At 41.3% G+C, this 15,710-nt stretch overlaps 1 protein-coding gene across 1 annotated transcript in view; it reads left to right on the forward strand.

Annotated features, from left to right (window-relative positions):
* Positions 1-15,710, forward strand: part of LOC126249365 (WAS/WASL-interacting protein family member 3-like) — a 54,845-nt gene that overhangs the window by 17,598 nt on the left and 21,537 nt on the right. The window contains exons 4-5 of the mRNA XM_049951018.1: positions 12,460-12,635; positions 13,007-13,320. Coding sequence (XP_049806975.1) covers positions 12,460-12,635; positions 13,007-13,320 — 490 coding nt within the window. The remainder of the gene's footprint in view (positions 1-12,459; positions 12,636-13,006; positions 13,321-15,710) is intronic.

The raw sequence follows: 15,710 nt of genomic DNA on the forward strand, positions 1-15,710 counted from the left end.
TTTGGGGGGGAAATGGCATGATAACGTGGGGCACGTCAATCGCAGAGTGGTTTCGTTAATCCATCTTGTGTGCTCTACTGGGCCACTTTTCCGAGATGGAAGTCAGAGGGTCAGTTGAAGCATTCAACCAAAAACTGCACTTGGGCATCCAAACAGAGCCCCCTGTGGGCCCAGGGGTTAGAATAGGCCCGAGGTATTCTTGCCTGTCGTAAGAGGTGCCTAAAGGAGTCTCACGCTTTTCGACCTTTATGTGATGGTCCCCTGTAGGGTTTGACATCCATTTTTCAAAATGTTTCCAAAGAGCAAGCCAACTGGGTAAGGGCGCCTTACATAGTGCAGCATGTCCATCGTGCATAGAGATGTTTAGACCACTTTCTCGTCGTGGCATTGCAGTTCTGCTCATCCTCCCTCTCTTGAGCGAGGATACCTTCCTGTGTGCGTTTTTCTCCGCCCACTATGCAGTGTCGTTTTCTGCGCCGATGATGACTGTGAAATTCTTTGCACCTCATACCCTGCATGGTACCCAGTCCATTGTGGTAGGGTCGCCATGTACCCTGCTTTTTGTATCTCACTTGGATAGGTGGCGTGTGGATTAGCTCCTGTGAACTGCTTCTACAAAATAGGCCGAGAGTGAAGGACGTGAGTAGGAGCAGGAAAAGGTGAAGTACTTCAGTACTGCAAGTAAAGTTAAAGCACCTTTACTGGTGTGTAAACATATCCAACACATTACTTAACGTTTGGTACAGATGAGCACGTATGTGTGAAACCGTTTATGTATCGAAGCTAACAGGTACTAGAAGTTACAAAGGCAAAGTCTATAACTTTGGGAGCAACACCCCCCAACCATTGGGGATATCAGTGCTCTCTTCTGAGCTGGAGAAGCGTAAGTCTTCTTCGGCTCCTCTCGCAAGGAAGGGGTCCCTTGGGTCATTCCCTCCCCTGGTTTCTGCTAGTGGGAAAGACAACACCCGCCAGTGGCTGCAGAGCCCAAAAGCAGCTGGTCATAGGGGTTCACGCCCATCCTCAGTCCTGGAGGCTAAATCAGTGAAGTCGTCACAGCTAGGCAAACCCAAGGAGCAGCGAGAGAAATCGAAAAAGAAGGTCCCCAAGACCACAGGCATTGAGGTGGCACCCACACCACTGCTACCTACAAGCCCTGCATCTGTGGATGAGGTGGAGATTCTGGCATCTGCTGAGGACCTAGATCTCGCTGGAACCTCAGACACAATGGATATAGATTGCTCAGGCAAAAAGTCGGTGGCAGCAGGTCACCCTGACGTGTAAAGTGCCTCATTGAATGTTCCATGCCTTCCCAGTCTCACGATGACTTCATCCTCCAGTGAAATTGCGGCGGTTTTTTCCCACCACCTGGCTGAGCTAACGCAGCTGTTAAGCTTTACACCTGCTGTTTGCATTGCCCTCCTAGAAACGTGGTTCCCAGCTATGCAGACCCCTGCCTTTCGCTGCTATATGGGATATTACAGGAACTGTAACGATTATAATCGAGTGTCAGGTGGAGTTTGCGTTTATGTCCTAAGCTCAGTCTGTAGTGAAATTGTGCCCCTTCAAACCCCTCTTGGAGCTGTGGCTGTTATCCCTGAATGTATTAATTACACTGATTGATAAATTCGCTGAACCTCTCCTACTTTTGGGAGATTTTAACGCCCATAACCCCTTGTGGGATGGCACTGTGCTTACTGGCCGAGACAGAGATGTCGAAACTTTGCTGTCTCAGTTAGACCTCTGCCTCTTAAATACTGGGGCTGCCACACATTTAAGTGTGGCTCTTTGTAGTTAATTGGCCATTGATTTATCAGTTTGCAGCCCAAGACTTCTGCCATCCATCCACTGGATAGCACATGACGACCTGTGCGGTAGAGACCACTTCCTCATCTTCCTGTCATTGCCCCGGCGTCATGCCCACAGGCAACTACCCAGATGGACTTTAAACAAGGTCGACTGGGAAACTTTCACCTCTGCTGTCATGGTTGAATCCCCCACACGGGAACATTGATGTGATAGTTGAGCAGGTGACTACAACAATCGTTTCTGTAGCAGAAAACACGATCCCTCGCTCTTTCGGGTGCCTCTGGTGAAAGGCAGTCCCTTGGTGGTTGCTGGAAGTCGCTGAAGCAATTAAGGAAAGTCGGCGAGCTCTACAGCTACATAAGTGGCACCCGTCACTGGAGCACCTCATAACCTTTAAACTGCTCCATGCCCATGTTCGCCAACTTATCAAACGACAGAAGCAGGAGTGTTGGGAAACATACATCTTGACCGTTGGGTGCCATATGTCACTTACCAAGCATTGGCAAATATCAAATGTGTTTTTGGGTACCAGTTCCCAACAGCTGTTACCATAAAACAAACGCGATTGCCAAGCACTGTGCTGAGCACTATGCTCGAGCCTCTCTGTCAGAGAATTACACCCCCCCCCCCCAATCTTTCGCACTGTCGAATGGCAGCTGGAAGGGAAAGTCATCTCATTCACTACATTCCAGAGTGAGTTCTACAACGCCACATTTACACAGTGAGAGCTCCTCAGTGCCCTTGCACATTGCCCCAACACAGCTCCTGGGCCAGATCAGATCCACAGTCAGATGATTAAACATCTCTCATCTGACTACAAGCAACATCTCCTCATCATCTTCAACTAGATCTTGTGCGATGGCGTCTTTCCATCGCAATGGCGGGAGAGCACCATCATTCCGATGCTCAAACCCGGTAAAAACCCACCTGATGTGGATAGCTATTGGCCCATCAGCCTCACCAACGTTCATTGTAAGATGCTGGAACATATGGTGTGTCGGCGGTTGGGTTGGGTCCTGGAGTCACGTGGCCTACTGGCTCCATGTCAGGGCGGCTTCTGTCGGGGACCTTCTACCACTGATAATCTTGTGTCCCTGGAGTCTGCCGTCTGAACAGCCTTTTCCAGACGCCAACACCTGATTGCCGTCTTTTTTGATTTACGAAAAGCGTGTGTGACGACCTGGCAACATCATATCCTTGTCACATTATATGAGTGGTGTCTCTGAGGCCTGCCTTATCCAGAATTTCGTGTTGCTTTGTACTTTCCATGTCCAAGTTGGTGCTTCCCATAGTTCCCCCACTATCCAGGAGAATGGGGTCCCGCAGGTCCCTGTATTGAGTGTGTATTTTTAGTGGCCATTAATGGTCTAGCAGCAGCTGTAGGGCCGTCCATCTCGCCTTCTCTGTATGCAGACGACTTCTGAATTTTGTACCGCTCCACCACTACTGGTGTTGCTGAGCGGCGCCTACAGGGAGCCATCCACAAGGCGTAGTCATGGGCTCTAGCCCACAGTTTCCAGTTTTCGGCCACAAAGTCGTGTGTTATGCACTTCTGTCAGCATCATACCATTCATCCAGAACCAGAACTTTACCTTAATGACGATCCACTCTGTGTAGTGGAGACATGTCAGTTCTTAGGACTGGTTTTCGACGACCTATTGACTTAGCTTCCTCACCTTCATCAACTTAAGTGGAAGTGCTGGTGGCACCTCAATGCCCTTTGCTGCCTGAGCAACACCAGCCTGGTTGCAGATCGGTCTACGCTGCTGCAGCTCTTTAGAGCCCTTGTTCAATCCAGCCTTGACTGGGAGTGTGGTTTATGGTTCGGCGGCGCCCTCAGCCTTGTGTTTACTCGACTCAGTCTACCACTGTGGCGTGAGCCTAGTGACAGGAACTTTTAGGACGAGCCTGGTGACCAGCGCCCTGGCGAAGGCTGGAGTCCCTCCATTGCAGGTTATGCGTTCACAACTGCTGGCCAGTTATGTTACACATGTTCGTAGTTCTCCTGCACATCCAAATAACCGTCCCCTTTTCCCACCCATGGCGCTTCATCACCCACATTGGTGGCCCACGTCAGGTCTTCCAATTGCAGTTCGTGTCCGATCCCTTTGTTCTGAACTGGAGTCCTTGCCTTTACCACCTATACTTGAGGTCCATTCACGTACACCAGGCCGCGGCTTCAGCTGGACCTTTCACACGGCCCTAAGGACTCAGTTAACCCTGTGGCTGTCCGCTGCCACTTCCTCTTGATTCTTGAAATTTACCGAGGCCACAAAGTGGTTTATACAGACAGCTCAATGGCTGATGCTCATGTTGACTCCGCGTATGTCCATGGAGGACATATTGAACAGCATTCCTCGCCCAATGGCTGCAGGGTTTTCACTGCCGAACTGGTGACTATATCTTGCCACAGTTCACATGGCTACCCCTGTCAGAGGTTCAAGTTCTCCCTTCGGTGCGCGCGCGTGCATGCGTAATCAAAGTACATCAGAATTATTGTAAAAGCTATGCTACTGCGACTGCGGTATTTAGTTGTAGTAAAGAAACTTCTCTCTGCATTAGTTTTTAGCATAGATTTATAGGAAAAAATCCAGTGCTACTGCGAAAAAATTGCAAAAAAAAAGTATTCTCGACCGGTGTTACTGTTGTAGTGTGTAAAGCCGGGTTCACACAGGCAACAAAAGTATCGCCACTGCTATTGGCGAACTGCAGTTGCTTTGTAGTTGCATGTGTGAACGCCTAGTTTTCGGTGGCGCCATTTAAGAAGCGCAACTTTTGTCACGCCACAAAAAGTTTAACTTAGTTCTACTTTGTTGCGCCATTTTGCCTTCTCCACAATCGAATACCGTCATTCGATTGCTATCTCGCGGCTGGATTCAAACCTTTCTAGTACGTATTCGTTCGCAGATAGAGCTTTTGTTTGTGCGTTTGCTATTAATATGTCGAAAACGTAGTCAACAGCGGCAATTATGAGATTCTTGGAGGTGTATCAAGAACGAGAATGCCTTTGGAACCGCAAAAGCGAATCATACAAACACAGAAATTTGAGAGATGCTGCATTAATTGAAATAGTAAACAGTATGCGTGAATATGTACCTGGAATTGATGTAGCTACAACAAAATTAAAAATTCGAAGCATTCGAAATGCTTACATGAATGAATGTAAAAAAAGTACTGAAATCACTTAAGAGTGGTGCATCTACAGACGGTATTTATAAACACAGCCTTGCTTGGTTTGAAGCTGCAGACCGGTTCTTAAAACATGTAGTCGAGACAAGAGAGACGAGAAACACTTTGGTAAGTAATATTTTACATTTATTATGTTTCCAAAACATCTTATTTAGTAATATGTACAGCCGTTTAATCAGCTGAGACAGGTGACGCCATTTTGCAAACTGCGCAATTACGAAGAATTTGTGGCGTCCTGTGTGAACGGTAGCTCACAGCGCCACTCCAGAATGACTTGGCTTGTGGCGATACTTCCGTTGCGTGTGTGAACCCGCCTTAAGATAAAAGTTTCTCTGCATTGGAATAGCATAGTGAATTTGCACAACAAGAATATTATATTGTAACTCAACAACTGAATTGTAATCTCAAGCAGTGAAATGTATTTGTATGAACTGAATAAACGAAAAAATTCCTTAACAAACGTCTTTGTTATTGTTTACAAAAAAAAAAAAACATTCCCTGTGGGCTGTGCAAGTCACAAATGACATTAGTTTTTTCTGAAGATGAGTTCTATTAAGGTGAAGTTTAAGATTGAAGGCAACAAAATATGTAGAATGATTGCATGGAATTATGCATATTGTGCCTGGAGGTAAGAATAGAGGGAGACGCCGTGACGTCACAGCTGCGAAGCTATGCGAAGCTGAGGGTAGCCATCTCAATCCGACCAAAACATTGCTGCTGTAAGCTTGTGTGCATAGGCTTGTCTTTATTACTATATCTTCGTCATTTACCAGCCATGGCTGGATAGACTGTGTCACAAATACAATGTTTATCAACTAACATTTATACAACACCATATACAAAATTTATATTACAAATAAAAGAAAATATTTATGTAGTGCACAAAAACACATAGAACATAGTGGGAATGAAATATAACTAAACAGGAAAGTAAAACTTCATAGCACCAAATGAAAATACCATAAAGCAAAATGTTTACAAGTCCATGTAGATCACACACAGAAAGTTTCATTTTGGCAAAATATGTACTTTAAGTAAAACACAAAATTAAATGTGCAGTTAACATAAAAAGATTAAATTTAGGCAAAATTATATATAAAACATAACAATATTTATTATTTTGTCCATTCACTAGAACCGCTGTTGAAAAACTCTTCCAAGGAATATAGTGGATGTTGTTTCAAGTCCTGAGCAATTTTTTTCCGAAATAATTCACGTGGCAGGGATTTCACTTCTGGAGGCAGCTGATTGTACATTTTTAGGGCGACTGTTGGAAAGCTGTCTTGTGTACTTGATAGGCGACACCTTGGCACTTCAATGTTCCTCTTACGCGAGTGTCATGATTATTTATTTCTTGTCTTATGCTAAAATTCCCTTGATTTTCTTTTATATACATGATGCAGAAAAACACATACTGACTAAAAACAGTCGTTATGCCTAGTCTGGTGAAAATAGGCTTACAGTGGTCCAGTCTTTTGCTAGAGGATATGATCCTGATGGCTTTTTTTTTTTTTTTTTTTTTTTTTTTTTTTTTTTTTTTTTTGTAATAGCAACACATCTTTGCTGTCTGAGGAGTGTCCCCACAACAACAGTCCATAGTTAATGTGGCTGTGGAAGAGTGCATGGTAGACTATTGTGAGAAACTGGTCAGTTATTACCCTCTTCAGCTTCCTCAGGAGGTATATCACACGAGAAAGTTTGGTGCATACATATGCAGTGTGATCACTCATTGAGAGTTTCCTGTCAATCTTGAAGCCCAGTAGTCTGACAGTCTCCATGTTTTCTTGGTCTTCAATGTTGGTTAGACTGCATATCAAATGTTGGGTTTTTTCTTCATTGATCTTAATTTTGTTTATTACAAACCATTCTTTTATTTCTTGAAACATCAAATTTGATGCACCAAGAGCTTCTGCAGCTGTATGTCCTTTGGCAATAAGGGTAGTGTCATCTGCAAACTGCAACATTTGACTATTACAGCTCATATCATTGACATATATGAGGAATAGGAGAGGTCCTAAGACTGATCCTTGGGGCACTCCATGTTCCAGTTTGTGTTCAAGAGAAGTTGCTCCGTGCACTGATACTACCTGCTTTCGGTTTTCCAAATACGATTGGAGTGTTGATAGAACAACACCTCCTACACCATAGCATCTTAACTTGGCTATTAGTGTTGTGTGTGAGATGCAGTGAAAGGCTTTGCTGAGGTCACAGAGTGTCAGTGCCACACTCTCTCTTTCTTCAAAACTCTGTCGAATTGTTTTTAATGAGTCCAGTGTGGCTGTCACTGTTGATCTCCCTTTGCGGAATCCGTGCTGTGTGTTTTGGAATAAGTTGTTTTCCTCAAAGTAATTCAGTACCTGGCGGTGCATCACAGACCCAGTAACTTTGGCTAGTACTGGTACCTCTGAGATTGGTCTGAAGCTGGACACCTCACAAGGATCCCCCTTCTTATATATTGGTACTGTGCACGCCAATTTAAGGAAGTCTGGGAAGACACCAGAAGATAGACATTTGTTTATTGCTATGGCTAGTGGCTGAGCTAATTCTGCAATAATTTTCTTTAGCAGTGTGCAGGACATGCCATAGATGTCTACACATTCTGAGTGTTTGTAGGAGTTCACAATTTTTATCATGTCTTCAGGCTGTACTTCCTTCCAGTTTTGAATACTGCAACTGTCTGCATTTCTTATGTTTGCAGTCGGATCTAATTCAGAGTGTGGAATTTCACTCACTGTCTTTTCCACTATTCTGACAAAATATTCATTGAAGTCATCAGGGCTACACGAATTTAAGCAGGAGGTAGTCTTCTTTCTGTTCTCAATTACAAGATTCCAGGCAGCTTTACAAGGATTTTGGGCCTCTTTAATGTATGTATCATTATATTTCTTTTTTGCTTCCTCTACTGCCTTCCTATAAGCTTTTTTGGCTTTTAGGTAGTTGCAGTGATGTAATTCTTTAGCTGGAATGTCTAAAGCTGATTTCATTCGGTCCTTACAACTTGTTACAATACACTTCAATTTGACAAACTGCCTATTGGCTTCTGTCTCGGGTTCTTTGGCCGACGTTCATCTAATGATTTTTCTGACGTTTCGCCAGCACGAGTGGCTGGCATTGTCAAAGCTTCACCCTCCATTGCCGGTGATGAACAATTTTGTATTACACTTCAATTTATTGAGCTCGGCGGTGTACCATTGTTTCACATTGATAACTTTCTGCCTGCCTTGTGATTTGTCCAGAGGATTCTTCACTGGTCTTACCGGAAACATGTCATCAAATATTGCTTTTAAGGTTTGGAACAGACATAACAAAGAATCACTGCCTACTAACTCTGCAATTTTCTGCTGCCAGTTTACACAAGATAGAGCTGCTTTGAGATCATTTAGCCTCTCTTCTTTAACAAATTTTGTTTTGAATATGTAGTTTGAATGCCATGTGCTTATCTGCGGTTTGCTCCTCATACTGGTTTCCATTACTAGTGCACAGTGATCTGCTATCATAGGTTCAACTACACTGAGTTTATAATCCCAGATGTTGAGGTTGGTGATTATGGTGTCCAGGCATGTACCACCCCTTGTTGGGAGCTTATTTGCAATAAACAACCCATAACTGGTAATTAATCTCATAAAGACCCTCTCTCTGGCATCTCCATCACCTATGTATATGTTAAAATCTCCACACATTGCGATTTTCGACTTTAGTCGTGTTAGGTAACACAAACAGTTCTCCATATGTCCAATACAATTCTCAAAGTCACCATCTGGTGAATGGTACACAGAAACAACAACTAAATCAATATTTGTCAATAACAGTGCAGCTAATTCAAGAGAAAAATCCACACAAAAACTGCTTAAATCAATTTCCTTGATGCTATGATCTCTGTTGGTATACACAGAGACCCCACTGTGGGTTGCAGTTCTTCGAAACCAAGCACTGGCCATGTCTAAGTATTCAACAGATTTATAGAAATCACCTTCTGCTTCAGCTAGCCAGTGTTCACAAATACATAAAACATCTGGTTTAATTTCTTCTATAAAAAATGATAGGAGATCCATTTTGGTTCTTATGCACTGCACATTTACTCTTGCAATGATTATAGGCATATTGTTTTCAGTACTAGAAACATTCTTGTGCAGTGATCCTTGATCCTTGTTTTTAACTTCATAATCTATTTTATTGGCATAACAGATGGTCCCTGGAACAAAAAACGCTTAATTACAACATTTTTAGGCCATACAGCAGTGTCCATTAGCTTGTCTTTTAGATGAAAGTCTACACCAATATTAAAACTACTATTTACACCCTTAGATTCCAATTTTTCTACGTGAAAGTTGCTATGACCTGGTAGAATTTTCTTCAAAAAGTTAATTACGTTTCCTGCTATCGTTCCACTTTTCACCTTTCCTAAATGAAACCATGCTCTCTCTTCCCCATACAGCATTCCTTGGTCATCACCAGTGCCTATTATTTTGTTTTTCCTGTCACTAACACTTGAATTTCCAACTACTGAGATGGTATTGGTTGGAGGAGTTGATCTGATAGTCACTGTCTGTGGCAGTTTGCATGGTATATCTGAATTTAGCGCTGTGTTATTTGTTTGTTGTTCTGCAGAAGTTGTTGGGGTTTTCTTGTCCCTATGGCGAAAACTTCTTTTCCTAGAACTTACTACACGCCACTCTGTATTGGGTGAGAGTTTATTTTCTGAGGAATCTGCAGAGCTGTAGAGACTATTTTCATCTTTATTAACGACAGATCCTGTTTTGTTGACCGATAGATTGTTTACATCAAAACACTCGTTTGATTCCATGATATCAATTTATGGTTGGAGATTTTTCGTCTGGAATGATCTGTTTCTCTAGTTGTAGAAAGGGATTTGAACAGTTTCTGTCACTACTTACATTATTACAGCATTCATCAGCGCCGTTTTCTCGATCACCAACAGTTGTTTTGGATGTGTGAGTCGGGTTGCACAGCACATTAACCACAATATGGTGTTTGTCTTTATCTGCCGCCAAATCCGTTTGTTTACCATTTGCAGTACCAATGTTTTCCTGCACAAATTCACTTACTTTGCTATAACCACTTTCCAAGGAGTCAGCACCATTTACAAGTGGTTTGTCACATATGTTTACATTATATTTTGGAGACTGCAATTCTTCAATCTTAGAATCAGCACTGATAATTGTATCCAGCTTTTTATTCATTGATAGGTTATCATCCGATATTTTATTTGTTAACTTGAGTATATTTTGCAAGTATTCTAATAATTTTACGTCACCGTTCACTTCAATATCACTTTTGGGTTTCTGAACTTCAGGTTCATGTAAATTTTCGCTACTTAACCTCTTTTCGCAGGACACACAGTGAAACTTAATTCGGTCTTTAGAACACGCTACTGTACGAGCTTCACTGTTACTAACGCCTACACACTCGCTGTGAAAGGATTTATTACACCATAATCCACAAACTAGCACTATATCTGTCGTTTTAATAACTTTTTTGCACACTTCACATGATCGAACAACATCACTTGCCGCCATCTTGGCTCGCTTTTGGAAGGATTTTGCGCTATTATGGTGATTTGTGTGGTGTTCGGATGTACGAATCGTTCTGATTGTGATGCGAAATCGAAGGGAATAACATTTCATGTGTAAGTTGTCTCGTTAAGTGTGATTTTGCAACTTCATTGAGAACGAACGTGTGCTACATCTGTACTTGTACTATATCGTATTTTTCTCCTGTATTATTTTAGATTTCCTAAAAATGAAAGTCGGAAAGCTCTGTGGGAGAATGCCGTGAGGAGGAAGAATTGGCGTGCGCCTAAATGGAGCACTATATGTTCTCAGCATTTTCGACAAGAGGACATAGACCGAACTTACCTTTCAACAGTAAGGCTGCGTGAAAATGCTGTACCATCAGTTTTCCCTACACACCCCAAACATTTGCAAAAGGTATGTTAATTCAAAGAATTAAATTCTTAGTTTTCAAGTTCACGTTTCAGTATAATACGTACGTATCGTCAATAATCGAAGTGTTGAGTACCTCACTTTGTCTTCATCATGTACCAAATTAAAAGCTACCACTACATTAACTGATGTAAAGTATAGACCCAAACAGGACACTGTGTAGATTTGCCATTCTATGTACCGTATTTCAGTAAATATTGGTGGTAATGAATAGTGTTTCTCAGTAGTGTAACGTAACTGAAATGTTCCAGTACGTATTACAAACAAGATGTATTTATGGGGCTTTGGAGGGAGGGTATAGCTAACTTAGTTTTCAGTTACTATTATTTAGCTCTAACTCCGAAAGTAATTGAATACAGATGTGAAGTAAATATTATCAGTTATGTGAATATTTAAGGCAGTAGTTTGTGAACATCTCACTTTGTCTGGTCTACTGTGTAGTACGACATTTTTATTGCACTGTCTTTGCTAGTTAATGGCAGTTATGTTTTAGGAGTAATTGATACAGCTCTAGTTTTACTTATATATGTTGATTTTGGGAGGATTCCTTCAGGTCATTTGAATACATTAATTTCACTTTCCACCTCATTAGGTCCTTAGACATACCTTTTGCCTAGGAATGATTCCATGTTGTATATAGAATTTAAGAGGGGAGGTGCTGGAACACTGAGGTGTTTGTGCAGCTACACAGTATGTTATAAAGAGAGAATCTGGCTCTCCACATTGTCATGTAGAAACAAATTTATGAAACTCCTTTTTGATGAGCATCAGCCTCTGCACACAAGAGAATATTTGAGAAGAAAATTCAGGTTCACTGTTTAGATTATGAGACTACTGAAGCTAACAAGTTTGTCTGGTATAATTATTTTGTGAAGTCACAGAAATTAGCACTTGGGCTGTGTTAAATATAACTCTGTATTTGGGTTAAGCACAGCAAATGAACATTTCTTTTGTTTGATGCACTATTCATTGACATTCTCCATTGAAAGATATCATTATTGATTAAAAAGCTTTGGCACTACCTTCTTGTTAATATTATCCACTACTGTGGAACATTGAATATGCACCAACCACTAATGCAAAATTAGATATAACACACAATTTTATATCATTAACCGCTGGACCAGTTGTATTGAGAACTTGTTAACTGTCAGCACGTATAGCGATACAGTGTGATAGTTAAACAAGACACCCCAACAGAAATATTTTACATGTTAAGCGTTTATATTTTTTCAATAAGTGTGTATTAATTGTAGCTTCGCACATGGGAGGCATTTCAAGTTGTCTGCTGAACACAACAATGGTTTTTGTTAGAGTAATGAGTATTTTATGAACAAGATAAATAGTTGCTGGAAAAATAGAATTTATATTTCTGGAAAGGACTAAGAATAGGTGCAATTAGTGGGCTGTAACATGCTGTTCATGATCAAGACTGTAACACCTTCAACCATCTGTTAAAAACAGTTCTTAAGGTTTTCCATCCATTTATTTCATTTAGGGAGACAAGAAGAGAAAGCCACAATTGCCGAAGGAGAGCTCTTCCTTTCCATCTTCAGCTTTGGCTGCCGTCAGCAGAGTGCAGGATGAAGTAGTTCCTGCTCTTGTTCCTGAGTACACTGCAGGACCACCAGAACGTAGTCAGACATCCTCTGAAACTGATGAACTGAAGACGAAGTGTGAACACCTCATAAGAAAAACTGATCAGTACAAAAAAAAAAATTAAAACTCTTCAGCAGTCTAAGTGACGACTTAAGAAGAAAGTGGCTTCTTTGAGTGCTGTCATTAATATACTGAAAGACAAGCATCTTGTGGATGAAAGTTCACTAAATATACTAGAAAGCATACCTGGAATGCAGAGAGACTTGCTGCAGCGACAAACTGCAAAAGCTGGGGCACATCCTGTACCTAGGTCATACAGCCCAGAACTGCGCTCCTTTGCCTTAACACTGCATTTTTATTCCCACAGGGCGTATAATTATGTTAGGCGCTGTTTTAATACATGTTTGCCATAGGCGCTGTTTTAATACATGTTTGCCACACCCCAGAACATTAACAAAGTGGTACCAATGTGTGGGTGGAGCACCTGGCTTCACATCAGAGGCGTTTAAGGTAATTACGGCAGAAGCTTGTCACCGTGAAACAAAGTTTCCATCTCTATGTAGTTTGGTAGTTGATGAAATTGCCATCAGGCAACATGTAGCATTTGATGGTACATGCTATTACAGTTATGTTGACCTGGGGTCATCTGTAGACACAGATAATTTGCCCATTGCCAAAGAAGCATTTGTGCTCATGCTTGTGGCTATTAATGCTTCTTGGAAGCTCCCAGTTGGTTATTTCCTGACTGCTGGTATAACTGGTGAGCAAAAAGCCGAGATAGTGAAATAGTGCATTGATCTTGCCAATTCAAGTGGTGTGAAAGTTGTTTCACTCACATGTGATGGTTCAGCTAGCAATTTGTCAATGGCTAGATGTTTTGGCTGCAATCTCAATTGTGAAACTTTGAAAAGTACTTTTTCAGTTGAAGGGAGTGATCATGAAATGTCATTTTTCCTAGACCCTACACATATGTTGAAACTTGTGCGCAACGCTTCAGGAGTAAAAAATTTCTTTGGGATGAGCAAGGTGGTGTCATTTCTTGACACTTTTTGGAACTGTTACATAAATTGCAGGTCATGGAAGGGCTCCACATAAATGGTGAAACTGGCTACTCAGCTGCTTAGCAATTCCATGGCAGATGCCATACAGTACTGTTGTGATATGAAACTCCCAGGTTTTGAACAGGCATCTGCAACAGTAATATTTACACGCATTTTCAACTGTCTCTTTGATGTCTGCAAATCCAGAACACTTTTACAAAGTGGTTTCAAGCAGGCATTAAATACAGCAAATTTTAGTGCTGTAGAGGGATTTCTTTTAAAGGCACAGAGGTACACCAAGGAACTCACTGTTGGTCGAAATCCTCAAGCAATGAGAGTTGTTGACTCAAATAGAAAGACAGGGTTTATTGGATTCCTGGTGTGTATATCCAGTGTTTTACACATGTATAGCAAAGTAGTGGGGACACAAACTCATGCTCCTCTATTGAAGTTTCTACCTCTTTACAAATGTTCTCAGGACCACTTGGAAATGTTTTTTTAGTGCCATCCGAAGTCGTGGTAGTTGGAATAACAACCCCACTGCTCGCCCGTTTGTTGCAGCATACAAGAGGCTACTAATTCATTGTGAGACCCATGGATCAGAAAGAGGGCATTGTATAACTTTGGAAGATATTCCCATTCTTACTTTCAGCAGTTCCAATGTTGAAGATCACATAAATAACACTTCGGAACGGTGGCAGTTACTAAGCACGGAAAATAGTGCAGCGACAGCTGACAACGACCACAATTACTTTGCTACTGGAACTTATCTCTCTGAAGTGGCAGTCCATATTGTAGTATATATAGCTGGATTTGTGGTGCGTCACTTGGAAAAAACCTTAAAATGTGAACCGTGTTTATCCGTATTGAGAGGGGATGGTAGCCATGTTGCTTATTCTCTCATTCATAGAAAGAGTAGGGGATGGTTGGTTTTACCATTGAATGATGTTGTTGACATCTGTGTGTGTGAGCAGAAAAAGTGTTCAGGTGCTATACTACAGGTAATTCAAAAGTTCCTCTGAAAAATCAGTTTTCCAAATGTGTGTCTGAGGTGCTTAGTGAATTCATATTCAAGCCAGTGTTAAAGGAGTTAGCAGACCACATGGAAAATGAGCATCCCTTGGACAATCATATGATACTGCTGATTAAAGCAATTGCCACACGATACCTCCCGACACGGCAAAAACATGCAGCCAAGAGAATAAGTGATGCATTGCATGAAAATAAAATCAGGACAACCTATACAAAACTGGTACTCTTTAAAGGTCAGTAACTGATATTTGTACACAGAGGTCTAGTGTGTGAGGCATCTTGTATAAAGCACTCATTATATTGAGGCAAACTGGGAATGTAACCTTATTGTAATTAATAAAAGATGCACATTCTTCCTTTTCTGTTATGTCTGTGTTGTTATAACCAGCTACAAAATGTTTGTGATGTCTGTATCTTAAAACTAATAGTACTAGCATATTCAGTGTATCTATGAAAATTTGTTCCTGGTGTGTGATGGAGTCAGACAAACATACATTTGGAACTACATTATATGTAGTGTTTCCAAGTGATTGATACTCCACCATACCAGTATGCAGTACTAGTTCTGCAATAGCTAGTGATCTGTGTGCTTCCAAATGGGACATACATTTCTTTTTGAAATATTTAGCCATTGTTTGGCAGAGTATGCTGTAGTATGTTCTAGCCAATGTTGTTTATTAAGTTTCCACGAGTGACAACATATTAATTACAAATAGAATTGCCTCATTTTGGCACATTGAAATACAGTCCCATCATTGTGTGGTATGTTATGGCTTTTGCTTGTGTGTCATTACAAATTATATTTTTTTGTGATCTAGTCCAACAGTGGTTTACCCTCAAAAAATGAGAGATAGTAGTGTTCGCAGGTGAGCGTTATTGGTTTTTCACTACTTCACTGGGCACTAAATTTTCTAGCAGTCTCTCCCCTAATACATTGAAATGTAACCCATGTGTTGTACAGAAACTACAGCCCACAACATTTATATCTGTAGTAAGACATTTTATAAATGATTGCATATTTCTTATGTTTGTTTGCTTGACTACTTTCCTGGTTTATGCAAGACCACTGTGATAAATC

This window comes from Schistocerca nitens, chromosome 3, assembly GCF_023898315.1.
Source record: "Schistocerca nitens isolate TAMUIC-IGC-003100 chromosome 3, iqSchNite1.1, whole genome shotgun sequence".
Taxonomy (NCBI): domain Eukaryota; kingdom Metazoa; phylum Arthropoda; class Insecta; order Orthoptera; family Acrididae; genus Schistocerca; species Schistocerca nitens.